Genomic DNA, 16,158 nt, shown 5'->3' on the forward strand with positions numbered 1-16,158 from the left:
CATAAGGAGATACATAATTGGAATATGGAGGAGGAATGGAGTGAAAAAGAGAGACAGAGGAGGTCTAAGAGAGAGAGGGAGGAAGGGGGTAAGCTTGAGTCGGTTAAAAATGGCAGAAAAAAGGGTTTGTTAACGTTTGTTAACGAAGAATGGTAGAAAGTGTAAGCAGAGTGAGCTGAAGACGAGGAGAAATGGAAGTGAATAAGGGTGAAGTATTGGATGTGGTAGGTGTGGTAAAGTTCTCGGAGCCCGAGACTTGCATCGAGGGTCAGGATAAAGATGAGTCTGTGACAGTAGGAGTGAAGTTTTTGGAAAAAGTGGACCCTTGCCTTTTGGCTGATCTATCTGTGGTTTCAGGGTGGGTGAAAACAGAGTTGGGTGCTGTGGAATCAGTGAGGGTAACCAGAAGTGGTCTTGTGATAATTGTTTATGTTTCTGCTGGTCAGAGGGAGAAGGTGCTCCAACAGAAGAAAAAGATTCACGGTGTTTGTGATTCTCGTTGTTCGATGCGACGCAGACAGGGTGGCATGAGTGGTGAAATAGAAGAGTCATTGTCGGTTCTTTTGACTTTTGATGTTGAGTCTTTGACCAACAAAGTGATGTTAGGATATATAAGTTATCCATGACAAGCTTTTGTGCCGAATACATTACGTTGTTACAGGTGTCAAGCTTATGGGCATGTAGCAGCAGTGTGTAGGAAGAAGGTTTGAGAAGTGTGCAGAAGGGCATGAGACAAAGGAATGTGTAGTATTGGGGAAAGTAGTGGTATGTGTTAATTGTAGGGTTGCCCATGGGGCTGGGGATCAGAAATGTCCCGTGCGAGAGAGGCAGGTTGAGGTTTCCAGGGTTAGAGTAGTGCAGAAGTTGTCATATGCTGAGGCAGTGAAGAAAGTAGGGGAAGGTGGGTCAAGGGGGATGGATCCTGAGAGGAGTGGTGTGTGAGTAGTAGATCTGTACCAGCACAGAGGGGTATGCCAACAAGTGATATATGTTTCAGTAAGATTGGATTTTTTGCATTTATAGCAATGGTTATCGACTGTACTGCAGGGATGGAATGTAAGTCGCAAAAATTGAGGTTGTGGTGGCTACTGCAGCGAGCTATTTGGGTGTGTGAGACTTGATATTAGAAGAGTTACAGGTTGTGTTAAGTGGTGGTGTCCCATTCTTTTTTTTCAAGCAAAGTATAAGGGAGTTGTACTCCAGTCTAGTAGGTGGCAGCCAACCGCCGGTAAACCTCATCGAAGAAGAAGCTAACCGGCTAATGTTGGCTAGCTTGTGGTGCGTTTGGAAATTCAATCTGGAGTGCAAGCGTCTACTCTAGGCGTTTGTAAATTCAGGGCGTTGTCAGATTGTCCTTCGTAAATTCAGAGCGTTTCGCTCTGGGCACTCTGGCCCAGTAGTAGGGTTGATCCGAGCGTTCTGACCTCACGGTGGCAGTCAAGCACTCAAGCTAACTTGCTAGCTACTTCCAGACACAAATGATAGAACACCTCACTAATTTTGCTCGCCGAGCAGAGCTGGTTGGGTTTTTCATGTTATCCAGAGAGTTGGTGACTGTAACTGTGCTGCTGGCAACAATTTAATTACGCTTTTTTTGCGACGTTTACGACACACTCAGACAAGAGCGCTCTGAAATCGGTGTAGATAGCCAGAGTGAATTTACTAACGCACCCAAAGTATCACTAAGTCTGAGATACACTACTTTCTTTTGTCCATTTATTGATTTACTGCGCTACAGGAAATAGGGTCCTCATGATTGATCACACACACACATTAGTTACACTTATCCATTATGTTACAGCACTTTTTGAAACGGTCAAGATTGTTTAATATATGTATCTTGAAAAAAAATCTGCTAAATGGAAGAAAACGTATTCTCAACCTATATAAATTGATATTTTCTGCCAATTCGTCACTGTTTAATGATTCTATAATGATACTTTCAAAATACTTCTATTTCGTGAAGACGCAGTGGGAAATTAATTACTTCCGGGTTACGTTTCATTCGGACCAACACCTTCGGTAGCCTGCTTGTATTTCCCCTATTGTTGTTATGTGTTCTCTTGCAACATGACTTTAAAGTTCTCACCCCAATAGACATTTTTTGTAGAAAAGGTGTTGAATGTCACGAAGTAAGTATAACGTTTCTAATTGAATTGCTAGCCTGCTGGCTACTGGTACTCAACAGCTAGATAGCATAAACTGTTAGCTAGCTAGATTATCATTGCATTTGCTAAATGTGTTGCTAACTAGCAGCAATATTTGTGATATCTTCCTAATTGACGATTTGCCATTTACTTTGAATGTTATATGGCTAGGTAACCTTAGCTAGGTACCCCTCTTGATTCATTTAGCTAACTAGCTAATTTAGTTAGCTAGGTAGACAGATACGCTAACTGAGGAACGTTCAACTCTTCTAGCTATATCTGCTTTCGATATAAGAGAACGGAGTTCAGTGTTCTTCAGCTAATCGTTGTCATTATCACAGTTGAGCTCATGTCATGGTGTTTTTATAGCTAAGCATGATAGCTAACTTTTCTAGCCATAGCCTAGCAAGTAAGTTAGCTGATGGATGCACATCCAGACCTAGTTATGCAACATGTTAATGATGGACACATGACCCAGACACACATCTATTCATGAGCTTTTCTTGTGCCACAGACTCCTTAATAACTAGATGTTGACCAGTGGTTGCTGCCCACCCAGGCCAGTATGGACGAAGGAACCCTGGAGGCAGCCATCACGGCCTACAGCGCCCAGCTGCAGCAGGTGGAAAGTGCCCTGTTGGCCGGCCTGGACCCGTCGCAGCAGGCTGACCTGCTAAAACTGAAAGAAGACCTCTCTCAGCTGATAGAACTCACAGAAGGTAGCCTAGTGTCGGTCAAGAAGAGTCGGCTCCTAGCCACTCTCGAAGAGGACGACGGGCTCCAGTTGCTAGCCACAGGCACACCAGCTAACGGTGGCTTGGACAATGAGTTTGCTGCCTTCTACTCGGAAGTGGGGGAGGTTTCCGGAAGTAGCTCAGACATGAGAGAGAGGGAAGATGAGAGAGAGGAGGAGGATGATGGCGAGGTGGAGGGAGAGGGAGATGCGCTAAGTGGCACCAAAGTGCGAGCACCCTACCGCACCTCTTGGGGGACATTGGAGTACCACAATGCAATGATTGTGGGGACAGAGAGTTGTGACAGGAATGAGACCCAGGTGAGGGTGCTGTATGTCCATCCCACACAGAAGTCCATGAAGCCCTGCCCCTTCTTCCTGGAGGACAAGTGTCGCTTCGCAGACAACTGCAGGTATAGAGTTTTATTAAGGGGTGAACATTTAAATTAAATTGTGATCCTTAACGTTAAGAAAAATCTGAAACCAAATTCAAATCGAATTGCAGTTATCACAAAACATGTTATTTTCCATGTTATAGCCGAACTAGACGATAGGCCTGGGAAATGTTATGTAATTTAAATAAAACCAGAGGGGAGAGTCTAACTTCATGCTACTTCGGTGAATTTGCGAGATGTGCACGACATGTGCATCACATTTTTTTTCAGCCTGCCCCCTCTCTTTCCCTTGCGCTGGCTCGCCTGGGCCTTGTTCATTACGCCGATTCTTTTGCAAAATGTTTCTTAAAACTCTAGTTTTAGTTGCAAACCGGAACGTTACGTTTTGCAACTGTTTGGACTAATGATTACACCCGTGCTCTTTCTCTTCACTAATGATGCGAGTGTGTTCAGTTTTTGCTCTACTGCGTGTAGAATATCCTACTCTATTCACTGACAAGGCCCAGGCGAGCCCTGTTTTACTGAAGTTGCAAGACATTGCAAGCCCAGAAATTGAGATAGATGGGCGTAGTGCACTGTTCTGTCTGCCTGGTAGCCGACCTGCCTACACTGTGCCCCTCCCCTCCTACCGTCCCTCGCTATGAAAGATATGAGTGTTTCTTCTTGGAAGTACAGCAACTAATCAGTTTCCTCCGTTCCAAAAATACTCAATCTAAGGAATCTTGACACTCAGAAATTATTTTGGAGTCTACACTCCACCGCTACGTCGTCATCATTAACAAGAAAGGCAAGCGACAGCAGCGAAGTCCTGAATGGCAATACATTAAGAAGTAGAGTGAGAAGGAAATGCTAACTTTTAGCGGTAGAATTGAGGTACGGCAATACAGGTGCAATGCTTAACCATCTGAAAGGGATGCACCGTGAGACCTAAACTGTTGCTGGCAGTTTAGGTCTTCACATTAAATTGTATACATTTTTCTTATAGTTTTAACAGAAAACCTATCTATGATCTTACGCGGATGTCTTTTTACAGGGTCGGAAGGAAAGCAGAACACACATTTCCTTTGTAACTGATGAAGTATTAACATCTTCATTTTTGTCATTCAAATTATAACGTTACACCCTTATTTTTCCTCAACCCCCACTTGGTTTTACACTTGATTTTACTTGCCATAAAATGTTTGAAGTGTTGAGCTTTCATGCAATCTTTTGTACCTTATTTTCAGTTCAATTGAAACCCTTTTCGACTACTCTCACCAATGTTATATTCCTGGCTATGATACGCCGTCTCAGTAAGGACACTCGTCTGACCCCTGTCCTGGTGCTGTAGGTTCTCCCATGGCGAGGTGGTGTATGTGTCAGAGCTCAGAGAGTTCCTGGAGTCTGACCTCACTAACCTTCAAGAGGGCTCCTCCTGCTTGGCCAGGCAAGACGATGGCATCTGGTACTCGGGCAAAATAACAGGTGCGTCACTGACTGTACATCACCTACAGCAGGGGTACTCAACTACTATTTGAGGAGGTCCAGTTACACACTTTCTATGTGACAAATGTCTGGATGGATATTGTCATTTATCGGCGTAGGAACAAATACCCACCTTGCAACCCCAAACTGTTCGCACCCCTCTTGTTGGCCGAGAGAGAGTGTTGCAAATTTTTAAAGATAATTTCCCGCAATTCTACACATTTTGCCATGTCTTATGTGTGTTCATATCAATCAATCAAATGTATTATAAAGCCCTTTTTACATCCACATGTCACAAAGTACCTTATACAGAACCCAGCCTAAAACCCCAAAGAGCAAGCAATGCAGACGTAGTCACACGATGGCTAGGAAAAACTTCTCATAGCAGAGAGAGCGGGGGAGTGGACAACCACAGGTCTGGGACAAGGTAGCATTTGATGAACAGGTCAGGGTTCCATAGCTGGCAGAACAGCAGAAACTGGAGCAGCAGCACGACAAGGTATGATAACAGAGTGACTAAACAAAATCAATGGGGGCGCCCTGGGGGGTCAAGGCTCCAGGCCATGATAACTACAACATTTACATTGAACACATTTTTTTTAACGCAATATGCAACAATTTCAACAATTTTACTGAGTTACAGTTCATATAAGGAAATCAGTCAATTTACATAAATTAATTAGGCCCTAATCTATGGATTTCACATGACTGGGAATACAGATATGCATCTGTTGGTCAAAGATACCTTTAAAAAAGTAGGGGCGGAGATCAGAAAACAGTGTGACCACCATTTGCCTCGTGCAGCGTGACACATCTCCTTCTCATAGAGTTGATCAGGCTGTTGATTGTGGAATGTTGTCCCACTCCTCTTCCATGGTTGTGTGACGTTGCTGGATATTGGCGGGAACTGGAACGCACTGACGTACACGTCGATCCAGAGAATCCCAAACATGCTCAATGGGTGACCATGGAAGAACTGGGCCATTTTCTTCTTTCAGGAATTGTGTACAGATCCTTACAACCTGGGGCCATGCATTATCATGCTTTAACATGATAATGGTGATGGCGGTGGATGAATGGCACAACAATGGGCCTCAGGATCTCATCACTATATCTCTGTGCATTGAAATTGCTATCGATAAAATGCAATTAGGTTCATTGTCCGTAGCATATGCCTGCCCATACCATAACCCCACCGCCACCATGGGGAACTCTGTTCACAACGTTGACATCAGCAAACCACTCGCCCACACGAAGCCATACACGCTATCTGCCCCGTACAGTTGAAACCGGGATTCATCCATGAAGAGCACACTTCTCCAATGTGCCAGTGGCCATCGAAGGTGAGCATTTGTCCACTGAAGTTGGTTACGACGTTGAACTGCAGTCAGGTCAAGACCCTGGTCGGCCTCCTGAGGTGCTGACCTCTGTTGCACCCTCTACAGCCTCTGTGATTATAAATGACAAGCAGGGTCAAAATAATAAACGTTTGAACATCTTGAAGAACGATCTGGCCTTAATGTCCTGTACTCTTATCTTCCCCCAGCACAGCCAAAAGAGGACTGGCCACCCCTCAGAGCCTGGTTCCTCTCTAGGTTTCTTCCTAGGTTCCAGCCTTTTCTATGGAGTTTTTCCTAGCCACTGTGCTTCTACAGCTGTGTTGCTTGCTCTTTTGGGTTTTAGGCTGGGTTCTGTACAGCACTTTGAGACCTGCTCAGGTAAAAAGGGCTTTCTAAATACATTTGATTCGATAAGTGGCCATACGGAAGCAACTCCTGAGAAAAAGACGCAGGGCTGGAGTTTGCAAAAAGGCACGTGAAAGACAGAGCACAAGGCAAAAGATTCTGTGGATAGATGAGACAAAAATGTAATTCTTTGGCCTGAATGCAAAGCGCTATGTCTGGAGAAAACCAAGCACAGCTCATCACCCATCTAACACCATCCCTACCGTGAAGCATGGGCGCGGTAGCATCATGCTATAAGTTTGTGGCAGGGACTGCGAGACTGGTGAGGATAGAGGGAACAATGAATGGATCCAAGTACAAGCAAATCCTTGATGAGAACCTAATCCAGAGTGCAAACGACCTTAGACTGGGGTGAAAATGTACATTCCAACAGGACAATGATCCCAAGCATACAGCCAAAGCAATGCTGTAATGGCTTCAGAACAAGAATGTGAAAGTCCTTGAGTGGCCCAGATAAAGCCCAGACTTGAATCCCATTGAAAATGTGTGGAAAGACTTGAATGCTGTTTACCGCCTCTCCCCGTCCAATTTAAGAGCTTAAGAAAATCAGCAAAGAAGAATGGGAGATCCCCAAATCAAGTTGTTCAAAGCTGATACAGACATGCCAAAAGCTGTAATGGCAGACAAAGGTGCTTCTAAAACATTTTGACTCGGGTGTGAATACTTAGGTAAATGAGATTTCTTTATTTCATTTTGAATGAATTTGCTAACATTTCTTTTTTCTTTTTTTTACACTCACTTTGTCATTATGGGGTTGTGTGTGTGTGTGTGTGTGTGTGTGTGTGTAGATAGGTGATCCTTTTTGAATTCAGGTTGTAATACAACAACTTAGAATTAGTCAAGGAATATGAGTACTTTCTGAAGGCACTGTTTCTTATTTTGTAAGTCATGCCCAGCGATCTATTTTGACCCTGTTCTGGGTCCAGATCCGGACTGTGGCCCGCCTTTTGAGTATGGCTGACGTACAGCATAACAAGCATTGCCTTTCTCAAACCCATTCAATTTCACCCAATTTACCCACTACTAGAGATGTAGCCTATTGAGTTCCGAATTAGTTACATCATGTTGGGTGTCATGTCAATGTTGGGTAGTAGACAAGATTAACGTCTGATCAGCTCAGATTACTGTGTTCCACTAACCAAGGTGATTGAAATGCTCTCGTCTGTCTGAGTAGACATCGACGATGACTTCTACACGGTGAAGTTCGACTCGGCCTTGCTGAAGAACGTCATGGTGGAGGCTGACGGGGTCATCCCACCGTTGAGAGAAGATGACCTGCCCTCCTGCTCTGACTCGGAGGATGATGACAACGGAGAGGGCGAAGCAGCGTTCCCCATAGGTAGGTACCTCTTTCAACAATGTGTAGACCATATACACTGAACAAAAATATATACGCAACTTGCAACAATTTCAAAGTTTTTACTGAGTAAAAGTTCATACAAGGAAATCAGTCAGTTTAAATACATGAATTAGACCCTAATCTATGGATTTCACATGACTGGGAATACAGATATGCATTTGTTGGTCACAGATACATAAATAAAAATGTAGGGGCGTGGATCAGCAAACCAATCAGTATCTGGTGTGACCACCATTCGCCTCATGCAGCGCGACACATCTCCTTCGCATAGAGTTGATCTGGCTGTTGATTGTGGAATGTTGTCCCACTCCTCTTCAATGTCTGTGTGAAGTTGCTGGATATGGAACTGGAACGCACTGTCGTACACGTTAATCCAGAGCGTCCCAAACATGCTCAATGGGTGATATGTCTGGTGATTATGCAGGCCATGGATGAACTGGGGCATTTTCAGCCTCCAGGAATTGTGTACAGATCCTTGCGACCTCGGGTCATGCATTATTCTGAAACATGAGGTGATGGCGGCAGATGAATGGCACGACAATGGGCCCCAGGATCTCGTCACGGTATCTTTGATCATTCAAATTGCTATCGATAAAATGCAATTGCGTTCATTGTCCGTAGCTTATCTCTGCCCATACCATAACCCAACCGCCACCATGGGGCACTCTGTTCACAACGTTGACATCAGCAAACCGCTCCCCCACACGACGCCATACATGCAGTCTGCCATCTGGCCGGTACAGTTGAAAACGGGATTCATCCGTGAAGAACACACTTCCCCAGCGAAGAAGCCAGATGTGGATGTCTGGCGTGGTTACAAATGGAGCCGGAGGGTGTGGCTGCCGTTTTATGGGCTTCTAACCACTTTGTAACTTTTATTGTTTCGTTTTTTTTATACATAATGTTTCTGCCACGGTCTCTTATGACCGGAAAGAGGTTCTGAACATCAGAAGAGCGATTACTCACCTCGGACTGGTCAAATATTTTTACTTTAACGAATCGGAGGCAAAAGATTTAACACTACTCCCGGACCAGACCCAAATCCCAGTCATTTGCATGAAGAGGTGCCGATACGGGGGGTGCTGATCTGGGTGCTTGGTGAGAATTTGTCAGTGAGTGGATAAACTGCCTTTACCATCTGTGTTACTGATGAATGTTCAGTCACTGGAGAGTAAACTGGATGAGCTCCGTTTGAGACTGTCCTACTGACGGGACATTAAAAACAAATCTCTTATGTTTCAATGAGTCGTGGCTGAAATGAGGAAATGGATAATATACAGTTGGCTGGGTTTTCCGTGCATCGGAAAGACGGAACAGCAACCTCTGGTAAGACGAGGGGTGGTGGTCTGTGTCTATTTGTCAACAACAGCTAGTGTGCTCTAATATTAAAGAAGTCTCGCGGTTTTGCTCGCCTGAGGTAGAGTACCTCATGATAAGCTGTAGACCGCACTATTCACCAAGAGAATTTTCATCTATTTTTCGTGTCTGTCTATTTGCCACCACAAACTGATGCAGGCACTAAGACCTCACTCAATGAGCCCTATAAGGTCATAAGCAAACGAGAATGCTCACCCAGAAGCGGCGCTCCTAGTGGCCGGGGACTTTAATGCCTGAAAACTTTATCCTACCTAATTTCCTCTCTAGAAATTACCTAATTTCTTCCAGCATGTCACTTGCAAACAAGGGGGTTCTAAAAAATATATATATATACCCCCTTTACTCCACTCACAGAGACGCGTACAAAGCTTTCCCTCGCCACCCGTTTGGCAAATCTGATCATAATTCTATCCTCCTGCTTACAACCAAAAACTCCAGCAGGAAGTACCATTAACTCGCTCAATGCAGAAGTGGTCTGATGCTCAGTTACAGTACTGGTTTGCTAGCACAGACTGGAATATGTTCCGGGATTCATCCAATGGCATTGAGGAGTATACCACATCAGTCACCTGTTTTATCAATAAGTGCGGTGACCGTACGTACAGTTGAAGTCGGAAGCAATTCTTGACATTTAATCCTAGTAAAAATTCCCTGTCTTAGGTCAGTTAGGATCACCACTTTATTTTAAGAATGTGAAATGTCAGAATAATAGTGGAGTGATTTTTATTTTAGCTTTATCACATTTCCAGTGGGTCAGAAGTTTACATACACTCAATTAGTATTTGGTAGCATTGCCTTTAAATTGTTTAACTTGGGTCAAACGTTTCGGGTAGCCTTCCACAAGCTTCCCACAATAATTTTGGTTAATTTTGGCCCATTCCTCCTGACAGAGCTGGTGTAACTGAGTCAGGTTTGTAGGCCTCCTTGCTCGCACACGCTTTTTCAGTTCTGCCCACAAATGACTTGTCATGCACAAAGTAGATGTCCTAACCGATTTGCCAAAACTATAGTTTGTTAACAAGACATTTGTGGAGTGGTTGAAAAACAAGTTTTAATGACTCCAACCTAAGTGTATGTAAACTTCCGACTTTAACTGAATAGGTTAAGTGTATAGGGGTAAGGTGACTAGGCATCAGGATATATGATAAACAGAGTAGCATCAGCGTATATGATGATTGTATGTGAGTGCTGGTGTAACGGAGTCTGGTGTAACGGAGTCAGGTTTGTAGGCTTTGTCTTGAGGATTTCCAGGTAATGGTATGCAGCTACCTTAAAGACATTGTTATGGGTCATTCTACCCCAGCATGGCCATAAATAATTTGGGTTATAACAGATTGTTTTGGCAATTCTCACATAAGAACTTTGTTGGAAGGATGTTTAAAATGATTTTTACATTTGTGTAATTTTTTTTTTGGGGGGGGGGGGGGGGGTCATGATGAAAGTGTCAATTTTAGGCCCTTTTGAGAGCTGTGCACGCCCCCCTCATTGTATTCCAAGGTGGTGTTTGTATCATGTACGGTTCACGGATCAAAGAAATGGCCTAAAATAGCCACTTTCATCATGATTTTCAAAAAAAATGGTTTGATACAAATGTCAAAAGCATGTTAAACATCCTTCACTCCAATGACGTTTCGAGAAAACAATCTGAGATGGCAAAAATATTTTGGGGCATGCTGGCAATGCAATCGACCCTAATGTAGGAAAAGAGGATGTTATTGATTTGTAATTTACTTCCCAATTGAATCAATGTTTTTCCTTTCGCTCTAACCCCAAACATTAGTGGATAACATGAAACCTACTTACACAGTAACTTGGCTGAATGTTTCTTTGTACAGATGCCCTGTATGTAGCTAAACTATTTAGTTTGTCTTCTCATTGACCCTTCAGTTTTAACCCAAGAGGAGGATTGGGCGTCGTCGAGAAGTTCTTCTGCCTTTGGTGGCTGGGAGGCACACACAAGAGGCATAGGCTCCAAGCTCATGCTCAAAATGGGATATGAATATGGGAAAGGTAAACACAAGTCATTATCAGTCAACAAACATGGAGACAATGCAGATAAGTAATACTTTGCAGTAATACTGTAAAACACAATGTAATGAAAAATGTTGGCCTACTCTAAAGTCAAATGCATATTGCCTTGTGGCACATATTTTCTGGTGAATGAAATTGTCAATTTAAAAGGTTAGTTCACATTCAAGGATTAGTGAAACACTCTGGCACATAGGTGCAGCAACAGTCTCCACTTCTGTCAGTCTCGGATCATCTTCACTATGCTCCAGCTCTGCTGGTGTTGATGGAGCTCAGTCTTGATTGTTCTCTGCAATGTTGTTTTGGGCCTCCCCCTCTTACGTCTGCCCTTAGATTTGTGAAATGTGTGGATTAGTAAAAGCAATGTCCCTTACAACTCGTACTCTAAGTTTAAAGCAATTTTACTGTGGTCATTTGAAGTTGACACCCTAAAATCCACTTTAACGCATCACACAAATAGCCATTGTTTTAGGCTTTCAGTTTAATTGCTTTTCGAGATACAAGCCACAATTTGCCGTTCCCAGCAAGCTCATAGTAGATGCGTCTGTGCCCAACAGGTCTGGGTAAAACGTCAGAGGGTCGGGTGGAGCCAGTGCTGGCGGTGGTCATGCCCAAAGGTAAATCTCTGGACCAGTGTGCTGAGCTCACTGCGAGGAAGACGCAGAGCAAAGTGGCCAAAGGCAAAGATGGGCAGCAGGTGAGCCGCAATAAGAGAACAAGAAAGGCTCGTGCACGTAACACTGGTGGGTGCCACAACGTCTTTGACTTCCTGAACCGCAAGCTGGGCAACGGGGACACCAACCCTGAGGCAGGAGGCACTTGTGGCCCCCCTCCCTCACATACTCCATCGTCTCAAGGGGCCGGAGTGGAGGCTTACAAGGGGGGGAAGAGCACCAAGAGAAACCTGAACGTGAAGCTGTTCCAGGCGGCAGAGAGAGTGACCCAGACGGAGAGGGAGATCCAGAGACTCACAGAGTCCTTGAGCCGACGGACTGGGAGGTAAGGAAAGGAGGGACCCTGGGAATTCACCTCTCATATCATAAGATGGATGCCCAACAGCCATACAGGAGCACTTCACCGGCCATCAGATGTGAATGGCAGTACTGTAGTTGTTAAACAATGTTGTCTCAACATGTCAATGATAGTTTGATCTTTGCTGACTAGAGATGGGTTTAGGATTTGCAGCAAATCACAAATATAGTAGGTCCCTATTCTCCCAATGCAGCCTCTCCCTCTCTCAGAACTCTCTAGTTTTCTTCCTCTGTAGCAACTTTGCTTCTGTAGATGCACTTCTATAGTGTACGTCTGTAAAGCAACTCCTCCCCATGTCTAAGTAGTTCTTATTAAATCACTGTTCCCCTCTGTGTCCCCACAGGGATTCTTCCATGGTGACTCACCTGGAAGAGAAGCTGTCTGCAGCCCGCAGCCTGCTGGTCCAGCAGAAGGCCCAGGAGCTCTCAGCCCAGAGGGAGAACAGGAAGGCTGACACTCACAAGAAAATGACAGAGTTTTGACCACACGGTCCTCCAGTGATTAGAACCCACAAACAATTTTTGTCAACTGAGAGAGGTGCCTCCTTGAGCTTATTTCATCCATTTGACTCAAAAGACTTTGGATTATTTTAAGGCCTCTGGTTGTTGGACTTTGCCTTTTTTTGGAGTAGTCAACTGGCTCCATGCATGAGTTATTTCTGTTAATATTGGTCCGTTTTTGTTTATGAAATGTCGACATGGATTGCAGTGGTGGAGATTTTAAGTGTGGGTCAGTTGCTGATGACCCTCTTGTTTTTTAAAGGATGAGCCATGACACACTTGGATTAACTGTTTATCATGGATGAGACGGCTACATATAGGTGGATATGACAGATTTTGGTTTCAGGTCCATAATTCTCTTAGGTTGTTTTTCATGTTGGGGCGGCAGGTAGCCTAGTGGTTAGAGTGTTGGGCCAGTAATCGAAAGGTTGCTGGATCGGATCCCCAAGCTGCAAGGTAAAAATCTCTCGTTCTGCCCCTGAACAAGGCAGTTAACCCACTGTTCCTAGGCCGTCATTGTAAATAAGAATTTGTTCTTAACTGACTCGTCTAGTTAAATTTAAGTTTAAATAAAAAGTTCCGCCAATGTAATTAACCATTTTCTTATGTTATATAGTTTGGAGTGGACAGCTTTCATTAAATAAATGTTTTTATTATTTTGCCAATGTTTTCAGAACTCACTGTACATTTTCCATTCTTTGTAAATATAAACCTCATGCACAACCTAAGCGTGATATTAAAAAAAAAAATGTATCCCAAGAAATGCTTGTGTTTTCATATTTGTTATTCTTATGGAACCTTTGACAGGTTTTGTCAGAAGAAATTTGAATTATTTTGAACAGATGCGGGTGCCAGCTTTGATCTCTCGCCCACCTCAGATTTTTGACTGACTTGGGGATTGAAATCTTGAGTTCACAGACCTTTCGAGTGTTTTAAAGTGAAGCCCATCCCTTCACCCCCGCATCCTCTGTCATACTCAGCTTCTAGCTACTGCCATTGTCTCTTTATTAAATAAGGAATTTGGAGTATTACTTTCCAGGCAATTGAAATCAATTCTTTGGGCCCTACTCTATTGAATTCACAAGACTGGGAATACAGATACCTTAAAAAAAACAAAGTAGGGGTGTGGATCAGAAAATCAGCCAGTATCTGGTGTGTCCACCATTTGACAGCGCGACGCATCTCCTTTGCATACAGTTGATCAGGCTGTTGATTGTGGCCTGTGGAATGTTCTCCCACTCCAATGGCTGTGTGAAGTTGCTGCATATTGGCGGGAACTGGAACACGCTATCGTACACGACAATCTAGAGCATCCCAAATATGGTCAATGGGTGACATGTTTGAGTATGAAGGCCATATATTTTCAGCTTCCAGGAATTGTTTACAGATCATTACGACCTGGGACCATGCATTATCATGCTGAAATATTAGGTTATGGCAGAGGATGAATGGCTCGACAATGGGCCTCGTCACGGTATCTCATTCAAACTGAAGCGAGGCGGCCATCTCTGTCGGCGCCGGAAGTTAAATGCAATGCATACACATCCGGCGCCGAAACGAGATGGCCGCCTCGCTTCGCGTTCCTTGGAAAATATGCAGTATTTTGTTTTTTTATGTGTTATTTCTTACATCGGTACCCCAGGTAATCTTAGGTTTCATTACATACAGTCGGGAGGAACTACTGAATATACGATTAACGTCAACTCATCATCGTTCCTACCAGGAATATGACTTTCCCGAAACGGATCCAGTGTTTTGCCTTCCACCCAATACAATGGATCTGATCCCAGCCGGCGACCCTGTGCGACGCCGTAAAAGGGGCAAACGAGGCGGTCTCCTGGCCAGGCTTCGGAGACGGGCACATCGCGCTCCACTCCCTAGCATACTACTCGCCAATGTCCAGTCTCTTGACAATAAGGTTGATGAAATCCGAGCACGGGTAGCATTCCAGAGAGACATCAGGGATTGCAACGTGCTCTGCTTCACGGAAACATGGCTAACTCAAGAGACGCTAACGGAGTCGGTGCAGCCAGCTGGTTTCTTCATGCATCGCGCCGACAGAAACAAACATCTTTCTGGTAAGAAGAGGGGCGGGGGGGTATGCCTTATGATTAACGAGACGTGGTGTGATCATCATAACAACACACAGGAACTCAAGTCATTCTGTTCACCTGATCTAGAACTCCTCACAATCAAATGTCGACCGCATTATCTACCAAGGGAATTCTCTTCAATCATAATCACAGCCGTATATATTCCCCCCCAAGCAGACACATCGATGGCCCTGAACGAACTTTATCTGACTCTTTGTAAACTGGAAACCACACACCCTGAGGCTGCATTCATCGTAGCTGGGGATTTTAACAAGGCTAATCTAAAAACAAAACTCCCTAAATTCTATCAGCATATCGATTGTGCTACCAGGGCTGGAAAAACCCTAGATCATTGTTATACTAATTTCCGCGACGCATATAAGGCCCTCCCCCGCCCCCATTTCGGAAAAGCTGACCACGACTCCATTTTGTTGATTCCAGCCTACAAACAGAAACTAAAACAACAAGCTCCCGCGCTCAGGTCTGTTCAACGCTGGTCCGACCAATCTGATTCCACGCTTCAAGACTGCTTCGATCACGCGGATTGGAATATGTTCCGCATTGCGTCCAACAACAATATTGACGAATATGCTGATTCGGTGAGCGAGTTCATTAGGAAGTGCATTGACGATGTCGTACCCACAGCAACGATTAAAACATTCCCAAACCAGAAACCGTGGATTGACGGCAGCATTCGCGTGAAACTGAAAGCGCGAACCACTGCTTTTAACCAGGGCAAGGTGACCGGAAGCATGACCGAATACAAACAGTGTAGCTATTCTCTCCGCAAGGCAATCAAACAGGCTAAGTCCCAGTACAGAGACAAAATTGAGTCGCAATTCAACAGCTCAGACACAAGAGGTATGTGGCAGGGTCTACAGTCAATCACGGATTACAAAAAGAAAACCAGCCCCGTCGCGGACCAGGATGTCTTGCTCCCAGACAGGCTAAACAACTTTTTTGCCCGCTTTGAGGACAATACAGTGCCACTGACACGGCCCCCTACCAAAACCTGCGGGCTCTCCTTCACTGCAGCCGAGGTGAGTAAAACATTTAAACGTGTTAACCCTCGCAAGGCTGCAGGCCCAGACGGCATTCCCAGCCGCGTCCTCAGAGCATGCGCAGACCAGCTGGCTGGTGTGTTTACGGACATATTCAATCAATCCTTATCCCAGTCTGCTGTTCCCACATGCTTCAAGAGGGCCACCATTGTTCCTGTTCCCAAGAAAGCTAAGGTAACTGAGCTAAACGACTACCGCCCCGTAGCACTCACTTCCGTCATCA

At 44.5% G+C, this 16,158-nt stretch overlaps 1 protein-coding gene across 1 annotated transcript; it reads left to right on the plus strand.

The window, feature by feature from the left end:
* Window positions 1-1,974: 1,974 nt before the first annotated feature.
* Window positions 1,975-13,544, plus strand: zgpat (zinc finger, CCCH-type with G patch domain). The gene is made up of 7 exons (XM_071347110.1): window positions 1,975-2,132; window positions 2,662-3,293; window positions 4,606-4,739; window positions 7,659-7,823; window positions 11,109-11,231; window positions 11,807-12,248; window positions 12,625-13,544. Exons 2-7 carry the CDS (start codon window positions 2,713-2,715, stop codon window positions 12,761-12,763), a joined length of 1,584 nt encoding a protein of 527 aa, XP_071203211.1. The 5' UTR covers window positions 1,975-2,132; window positions 2,662-2,712; the 3' UTR covers window positions 12,764-13,544.
* The last annotated feature ends 2,614 nt before the right edge of the window (window positions 13,545-16,158 follow it).

Source organism: Salvelinus alpinus, chromosome 17 (genome assembly GCF_045679555.1).
Source record: "Salvelinus alpinus chromosome 17, SLU_Salpinus.1, whole genome shotgun sequence".
Classification (NCBI taxonomy): Eukaryota; Metazoa; Chordata; class Actinopteri; order Salmoniformes; family Salmonidae; genus Salvelinus; species Salvelinus alpinus.